Here is a 9,281-nt window from a genome sequence, read left to right as displayed (position 1 = left end):
AATTCTCCGGACTTCGCTGGGCCGCGGCTGTTTATTTGCTTTCGCTTGCCTGGGGGGGACCTAATTCCTGGCGGCGGCGGCAGCCCCGCTGCGGCGTGACTGTGCCTTGCTCGAGGTGGGGGAGAAGTGGAATGAGGGAGAAAAGGGAGCCTGAGGAAACTTAAGGAGAGTTGGTTAGTTTGGGGAAGCTGCTGCCGATTCCGTCAGTCCGCCCGGTAAAGAGGGGACTCCCCTGGGATTCCTCTAACCCCGCCTCAGGGGTGCAGGTACCAGAGGCCCTTCTTTGCTAGTTCCTCAGCGTCGGGGGTCGGCACCAGCCCCGTGGTGAAGAACTCCCTGTACCTCCCTCCCTGTGCCCTAGAAGGTGATCGGAGGAGCGGAGGAAGATGAATTCCCAGCAGCAGAGGATGGCCGCTATAGGAACTGACAAGGAACTGAGCGACTTGCTGGACTTCAGCGCGGTAGGATATTCTCCGAGGTCTTCTCGTGACTTCTGCGTGGTAAAGCGAACTGAGGAGTAGGGGCAGCAGCGTGCAGGGCTTGGCTGGGTCCGTCTCAGCCAAGTTGGACACCTGAACTTTGATGTAATGTCTAGACTTCCAGATTTAATACTGTAATACCAGCTGGGTCAATTGGTTTAACTGGTTAAAATCGGGCTGACCCAGTGATGGCATAATCTAATAATTAACGTTTGTTAAGCTGGCGTGTGGCACTGGTACTTTGGCTTTTTTTTTCTTTTTTCTTTTTTTTTTAAACAAACTGAAAGAAAATTTAATGCCTGTAAATAACAGAGGTTATTCATTGATAGTTTGTACAGTAATTTTGGCTTAGAAAATTACAGATATTTTCTGTGTGATTCTTTTAACAGATTTCAGAAAGGTGCTTGATTTATAAACATAATAGAAAACTACTGCCTCTCAGAAGCTGTCTTTATCCAGTGATTTTAAACTCACAGATCAGTAAGAAATATATTTTAAATAGCAAAATTTAAGATATATAACTATTTTAAATTGCCATCGTAGTAGTAGGTCTCCTTTTAATTTTAAGTTGTTTGTGTTCATGTAGAAAGGAGATTTTAGTGGTATTAATAAATTGCAAGGAGTACTTTAGCTTGTTGGTTTTATGGATCTAAACATGCATCTTACATTCTGTTTATTTTCTAGCAGAAAAACGAATCAATTGTTTCCTATTAACTTTTTTTAAGTTTACATTAATAATTTAGCACAGTTTCAAAGCCAATTTAAATGCATCTTTTTTTCTTGTTTTGCAGATGTTTTCCCCACCTGTTAATAGTGGGAAAACCAGACCAACTACGCTAGGAAGCAGCCAGTTCAGTGGATCAGGTAGGATGCATCCGAGATACATAAAGTTCACGTAACTAGGTCTTGATGTTTCAGCTTAGTTTTCATGTGCTTGAAGTATGGTAATCTTTCATTTGTACACATTCTCATAAGACATTCAGATTAATTAGAGATGTGCTGTTTTGATCTGACTTTATAACATATTTTGTTAACTTTAACCACAGTTTTCTTCTATATGCCTTAGACTACTTGTCCCAGTACAGTGAAGTGTTAAGTATCTCTAGTCATACTGACATGGAAGTTGTCTGTTTATCTGTTGTGTTAAAACTGAATGGCTTCTTTGGTTTTGTTTGTTTGATAAAATCAAACTTACCTGTTCAACTGCCTAGCCCCTGTATGAAAGGGGAAAACACTTAAGTAAAATGCCAAATAATGAAACACTCCTGACTCAAGGATATACTTCTAAATGCAGTTCTTAAGCAAAATGTAAGGGTAATAAAATTTTTTGGTACTGTGTAGTTCTCAAAGTCTTGACGAATAGAATTCTCTCATGTTGAACCTTTATCAGTGCATCTGGAAAACTAGTAACTATTTACATGTTGCATGTATTTTGTGGCTTCAGTGTCTTTTCATTGAGGTCCACCTAATGGCTGTTTTCAGAGACTTTTAAGCTAAGCCTGTAATAGGAAGTAAGTGCAATTTTTTAACAGATACCCCTTACAAGAATGATACATAGTATATTGGTTACTACTTACAAAAGAGAAACTAAAGTAACTTTTTGATAATGCGTTTTATTCTTGTTTGTGTGTGCTTATTTTCTGTGAATACAGTGAAGTGATATTTTTGTTTTTATGAATACAACAAAGTGAATGTTTATGTTTTTAGTTAAGGCTAATGAAAATAAATTTTTAGAATGCCGGTAGAGGAGTGAAATAGTTACTTGAAGTTGTGCAGTAACATCGCCTGTTTGCTACTTACATTCTCAGAGCTGTTACTTTGAGAGTCCAAATGACACCTTGCATTTTAGTGGCAGTTTAGAATTTTTGTTTTTAAAAGCATCTTAAAACTCCTGAATTGTATAATTTTGCAAACTCTCCGGAGACTATCTCCCACGTTTAATTTTATGAAAGTACGTAGCAAATGTGGTAATTGTAACATACTTGAAGAAGCATTTTACTTTTTCTCTCCTAAAATATCTAAGTGGTTTTGTCTTGCTCTTTGAAAGTACATCAGGTTTAAATTATTGGCAATAATAAGACAGCAAATCCGTATACAATGTAGTTAATATTTTTTCTTTTTTTTTTTTTAATACAAGTATTCAAGACAGTTGTTTCTCAAAAGCTTGTTTTAAAAGACATTCAGGCAGCTAAAACTTATTGTGGGGAGCACAACCTGAGCATCTCGTCCTCCTTTCCCCTTGCTTTTCCTGAATGAGTAGAATAATTTTCTGTTGAATAATAAAGCTTTCATTTTTAGTTTACCTCTTAGATCAGTCTTAGGTAATGCGGCTTGCCCTATTTGTAGGTAGTGTTTCCCCTTCTTTCCTTGGATGGCTCAAGAAAAGGGAGAATGCCAGAATACTTAGCTTTTTGGGAGAAACAGTGTTATTGACTCCTTGAATTTCTTTACCAATATGGTATATTATCACATAGATACCAATCATGAACAATACACTGCAGCTGTCAAACAAGCTACAACCTCAACTGAATTCCCCTTGGAAAAGATAATGGTATATAGTTGTGGGTTTTAATTCAAAACATTTCTAGTTGTAGAGATTTACTGGTTAGTGGGATTATATGCCCTAATTCTTGTAATGTTACGACCTAAGCGTTGACCTAGGGGGATTACTCTGCAGGAGTGAGAGGTGACAAACTTCTATATTAGTTGTGTTCTGAGTCAGTGTTAAGTGTTGTAGAAAGACTATGTTAAGATCATTGACGAAGTACAGACATTTAATTTCTAGCACTCTGATTTAATTGTGATCTTGCTTTAATTTCCAGTGTTCTGTAACTTCTAGGACAAACAATGTTTGAAAACTTTTTTTTTTTGTGTGTGTGTGCTAGAGGCCACTTTTTAAAGAGAAACATGAAAGGAGGAGGTATTTATTCCTTTGAGCTATCTGGTACCAAAAAGCACAGCATGCACAGATTCCTAAACAGTATTTTTATTTTTTCTTTGAATACGGAATGATGCTACCTCTTACAGTGACTTTCTGTGATTTTGATGGTAATTACAGAAGTGAAGCTTGCTTCAGTATCTTTCCCGTTAAACTCGGTTGTTTTATTTTTCTGATGTCTTTACAAGTATACTAAAGGAAAGTGTTTTCTTTTTCTTAGTTGGAATAAGAATGTGTTTATTGTTTGTTATTAAAGAGCCCCCTTTTCTCATTTAAACTTAAAATAAACAAATCTGAAAACACCTTCTCTGCCCGCCGCCCCCAACCTATAGGTGATTCGAGATCACCAGCAGCCTAATGACCCCCATGAAGTAGGTGAAAATCAATTGCTTGTCTGCGTGGCTCTTAAGACTGCATATTTCTGGGAAATCTGATTGAAGGAAAGACCCCTGTTTAAAAGGACAAATGAGTTGCTGTTCAAGGATGGTTAAGTTCTGTTTGGTTTTCAGGTGTGGCCTTGTGAAGTGTTGGAAATACTAGCGTGTACGTTATTATTTCTGATGTAACAAGCTTGATCTGGTATAATTCTGCAATATTTCTGTTGATTATGCTGTAAAAATATAGGTGTAACTGGGTTGCATAAATAAAACAGCTAATATGACTGATATCTAAGTTGTAAGAAAATACTGTCATGGATTAACGTATGAACATTGTATTTTGATTAAGAGATAGCTAAAGTCTGCTGTTGGGGCAGGCTTGCTTTCTACAAGTCAATCACTTATGAATGAAAGCTGCAGATGAAATAAGTGAACTAATCTGATATATCATAGTATCTTATGACAGTAAGTCGTGTAAGCTGATGATAAAGTCAAATTAACTTGGTCAGAGTACTGGTGAAAATAAACATATTGGAAAAGTTAAGCCACAAAATATTCCTTGTCATACCTGTTTTAATTACCTCTTGATTAAAACAGAACTTACCATTTTTTTCTCCTCCAAAACCAACTTGTAAAGATAAATGCATTTCTGTCTTAGAAATCGTAGAACGAGAAGGCAAAGGTCAGAGACATGCTCTGTTGGGCTTTTTAATCAGGCTTTTTTGCAGATTTTATTTAAAATTTAATTTTTCTGTGTTGCTACTATGGTTAATAGCAGTGTTTATGATTTACAGTGGAATTTTGCTTTGTTTTGCTTTTGTCAAAACCACAAAATGTATGCCAATACAAACCTGGATCGTTACCCATTTTGCCCAATGCCCTTTATTACAGTAACTCCATTAAAATCCAGTCACGATATTCAGGTGCCTTCCATGGGCAATAATAGTGCAATTTTCCTATGGTTCCCGGTAGGTTTGATCTCAATTTCAATTTTTCCTGCGATTGAAATTTTTTAATCTCAGGTGTGGTACCCTAAAATATCCCCCCCCCCCCCCTCTCTCTTTTTTGCAAAGAACTTCTTTTATGTTAAAGAAGAACATGTCTGAGACAATATTTTCCTGTGTGGCCTACTATCTTCAATTTTTGTAGCCTCCTCATTGTACCAATAGCATTATTTTTGCATGTGGCTGTGCACGGGCATATGTGAGGTATCAGTCAAAAAGCTGAAGTAAGATAATGTGGATATCTAACAGAAAACAAAGTGGTAAGAGTTTAAAGTAAGAGGTACAGTTCAAGAGCTAAGTCATCCAAACATGACACTTCTCTTGCCTGTAAGATTCTTCTGAAGTTCATGAAAAAATGAGTACATGCATTTGTGTGTGGACAGCTTTGGGCACAAATCTTGTGTGTACCGAGACATTCCTCATACTAGACCTACATGCAAAAAAACCTTCTGAATGTATCTATTTAGTATCAGCTTGGTCCCCTTTTATGCAAATTCAAGAGGCTGCCCTTTCCACTTCTGTCTACTAATGTACTGAGTTTGTAAGGAATGGATTGGGATAGGCCACTAATTAGTAGCTTGATGCAAAGACCATTTAAGTTGATAGCCTGCCATTAACCTGAGCGTTCCTAAATTAGGGCCATGTGACTTGAGACTGGACACAATGGCAATTCTTTAGCAGGTCTATTAAGTTACCAAACAGTACTTCCAAAATTAGCAAAACCTGACTTGATTACTGTTTGTCAGTCCCATAAACTCTTATTTCCTTTTTAGTTTTGCATCATCAGTTCCTTGTAAAACAAACAAAAAAACTTGGGAGAGTTACCTGGATGGGCAATGTTTTAAATGCCGCGTTCATTAATCTACAGCAAGTGTTGAAGAGAAAAGTCACTCTTAACTCTGACAGCCAAATCACAGCCTTGGAGAAAACTGCAGAAAGATGAGACTTTTTATGTATGCCAATTAGTGCTCCTAACCTTTCAAAATACATTATTTTTTCTTCTTTTTATCAGAACTGTAATTCCTAAGAAGAATCAACTCTCTGATATCGTTCTATGTGTGTTTCTGATGCAGTCACCCATTGAGGTGCAGGAAATTTCTAGTGCTTGCTCCTAATCTCTGAATCAAGGAGTTGATGAGAGGTCTCATGTAGTCACAGTCTTGTCCTACAATGTGTTAGGTCATGACAGACTCTTGTAAATTTAAAAAAAAAAAAAAAAAGTGGAAGGCCTATATTTCAGGAATTTGATCTGTATTTCTGGTTTTGTCATCCAAAATATGTTATGATCCTGTGTGGTTTTGTTTGCTGTTCAAAAGAAGATAAGCTTATTGTGTGTTAAATGCCAGAAATCTAGGGTGGCCTGTTAAAATAAACATTAGGTCATGCAGCTATGTGGCTTTTTTATTATTTTTATTTTTAATATGTAGTTTGTCCTCTAGCTCCATTAAAAGTGAACCAGTGGACCTGGTAACCTGGTATTTCATCTTGGGTCTGAGGGGTGCTAAATTCTGTCCTCTTGTGAAGAGCCTGGGAAGAGTTGTAGAAGCCTCATGCTTGAAAGCAGAAAGGTATCCATAGCTTCTTTCCCCTCTAGTTGTTTGTGGGGGAGACCCATGGATAAGCCTTCAAATGGGCCAAACGCAAGTGAGATGAAGATTTCAGTCTGGATCCTTCACCTATTGCATTTAGAAACCTAGAAGGGTGTTACAATGCTAGTAAGTATGTGACTCTGCAGCTTGCCTGTTGGCAGCTTCTGTCGCACTATTGCTGTCTCTTTTCCTCCTCCCCTTCCCTTTGGAAAGATAAATTATCAGACACTTACTCCATGAACCATCTTGAAAAGTACAGCATGTAAAAGGGCTAAGTAACTGCTTCCATATTCCTGTTTAAGAAAGAAGAGGAGAAAAAAAATGTTGGACACATGGAGGGAACCGATAACCCAACTTTAAAGCAGACAGTGTCTCGCAGGGTGTTTGTGGTCACGTGGTTATTGAGTTATTTTGTGAATTAAAAAAAAAAAAAGGAAAAAAGTTACTAGAACAGCTAGGTGTTCTGAATCTAGCTTGGTGAGCGGATAAGTAGGTGTTCATCCATAATTTATTGCCATTGGTTATGGTTTTGAAATGGCTGTTACCACTTAAAGTGATGGTATGAACCTCATGTCAATTGGTCAGAATCCTTGCTGTCTTCCAAATAGCTAATTTTAGAATTTTTAGGAGCGTTTGGCCTGTCTTCTGTTTAGAGATACACTTGACACTGTTAGTAAGGGAAACTGTAACTTTTGCTGTATTGGCATGTAGAAAGCATTCTTTCAAAAAGTTGATCTCTTATTTCCAGCAATTAGTTTTCCCTTGGCGAGAGCAGTGATGTGATGGCTGTGTTTGCAAGCACAGCATCTAACCTCCAATCCCTATATAAATGTTACTGTCTCGCAACGCCAGGAAGATCTTTGCAATGTTACTTCTGGGTGGCTTCAGAAGGTCTGGGGTCGCAGTAGTGCCTTGTCCTTTCTTGATGTGGATGGGGTACCTCCCACCATCACCCTCCACCCCAGCCAGTAGCTCTTTGGTCTGCCAAATTTTTCTGATCTACTGTAAGTGATGAAGAGTATCCAGATGCTTTGGAGAGTGGTCTTAATGGCATGTGAGAACGAATATGATTTGGAGTTGCCTGTTGCTGTATTTTTGGATTTACCCAGAGAGCAGTGTTGATATAAATGTAAACATGAGGACTAAAGGTTTGCGTGAAGTGGAGGAAGATTCCTGAAAAGAGGCTGAGGAGAAATTGCATGTTATCTGAGGAATTCCTTTTCTTTAAAGAGAAGTATAGATGAGGTTTTCTTAGGTATTTTTGTGTCCTTTAATGGCAGTTGAACTTGTCCTCAGTCCCTTAATTACTGCAGAACTTTTATTATGTCTGTAGCTTTTGCTAAGGTTTGGGGTTTTTTGGTTTTATTTGTTTGTGGTCTTTTTTTGGTCTTTGGCAAGGGAATCTTATGTTAAAAGCTTGTCATTCATACCTACATGCCAAAGTTCCCTCTTCCTCCCACTTCTTTCCAGCTGTCACACAAGGACTTAACCCCTTAGTCATTTTGCTATCAAGTTGGTATGACAGCTGTTTGTCTCGGATAATTCTACTTTATCCATAGTTGAGCCTATAGATACCGTTATATGATTTCTGTTAATCTACTATATCCTATAAACTTGGTAAACTGTATTTTCTTTAAGTTGCTAAAGGTCTAGTGTAATTTTTCATGGTTGAGATTTGTGTGTATTTATTGATGAACAGGAGGATGTTTAAGGCACTAATATAATAATTTATCACTTAGTAAGACAGGAGTTTGTGGACACTATTTTTAAAATTGAAAGATGTGCCTAAACTTGAGTAGTTTACTAGACCTCTTGAGCTGACTTCCCTTGACCATGGAGATGCAGTTATTTTTTTGGTACTCTAATGTTGAAGGATTATGTTTTTGGGGAACAGCATTGAGCATTTTTAGAAGATTTGTAAAATTTCTTAGATTACCTATAGAGCCAGATGTGATCTACATGATATAATAAATAAATCTTCTATCTTAAATTTCCTTCAAAATAAATTTCCTTCAAAATAAAGATAAGTTTATCATATTTGAAAATTCAGTTTCAATAAATGACTTCACTGAATAAAGTATATTCTCTAAAAAGCTTTTTTTAGAGGCATTGTCTAATTTAATGTGTTAGCACTTCTTCAGAAGTACATAGCAAAACTTGATTAGTTTTGTATGTTCTCCTGTAAGGAAGTCACTAAATTTAAATAGTAAATAAAGAAATAAGAAAAGGCACTATTTTCTTCTGCATATGAATTATTTGATGGAGATTGTTATTGAACACTCATAACTAGTTTTAAATTGTGTGTACACCTTAATCACTTTTTTGGTTATTAAGCATTGTAAGAAAAGTGAGGAAAGTATTATTTCAGTGCATAATTATTATTCTGAGGACAGGAAATGTATTTTTAATCTTTATTTTTTTCTGTCTTAACCCAATTTGTTGGGTTTTTTATTAATACGAAAGTCTAGAAGTCCCCAGTTCTATTGTATACCTCAACCTGATGATTTGGAAGTACTTGTGGACTTTTAAAATACTACAATCCATTATTTACTAGTGGTTGTAGGGGCAAAGTTTTTCTTCTATTATGAGTCTAAGATGAGATAATGATAATTTTTTTTTTAATGTTTTGAATGAATGCCTTGTTTTTTTTCATTTGTAAAACAAAGCTGTGTTTGTAAACACAACATTCAAAAACATAAAGGACATACTTTTTTGGTGAAGATGTTAACTGAATACCAAGAATGATCAGAAAGAGCAGCTTTTGTTATATTTAATAATATCTCACTGTCTTCAGAGGATAATCAGGCTAAAATGTACCCAACCAATCTTTAGGACTTTGTTAGATTCTTTTTGTATGCTAGGGATGTGATTTTTTTTTTTTTTTTTGAAAGAAG

At 36.6% G+C, this 9,281-nt stretch overlaps 1 protein-coding gene across 4 annotated transcripts in view; it reads left to right on the top strand.

Annotated features, from left to right (window-relative positions):
* The first annotated feature begins 337 nt into the window (after window positions 1-337).
* TCF12 (transcription factor 12) overlaps window positions 338-9,281 on the top strand; it is a 178,416-nt gene continuing 169,472 nt past the window's right edge. For 2 of the 4 annotated variants that reach the window (XM_009280362.2, XM_009280361.2), the window contains exons 1-2: window positions 338-461; window positions 1,271-1,343. In XM_009280362.2, coding sequence (XP_009278637.1) covers window positions 387-461; window positions 1,271-1,343 — 148 coding nt within the window. In that variant the 5' untranslated portion in view covers window positions 338-386. The remainder of the gene's footprint in view (window positions 462-1,270; window positions 1,344-9,281) is intronic. The other 2 variants (XM_009280365.2, XM_009280364.2) reach the window with 1 other exon arrangement.

The sequence above is a fragment of the Aptenodytes forsteri genome, unplaced genomic scaffold (genome assembly GCF_000699145.1).
Source record: "Aptenodytes forsteri isolate BGI_AS27 unplaced genomic scaffold, ASM69914v1 Scaffold83, whole genome shotgun sequence".
Taxonomy (NCBI): domain Eukaryota; kingdom Metazoa; phylum Chordata; class Aves; order Sphenisciformes; family Spheniscidae; genus Aptenodytes; species Aptenodytes forsteri.
Note: the sequence above shows the minus strand (reverse complement) of the source record. Positions and strands in the feature narration are given on the sequence as shown.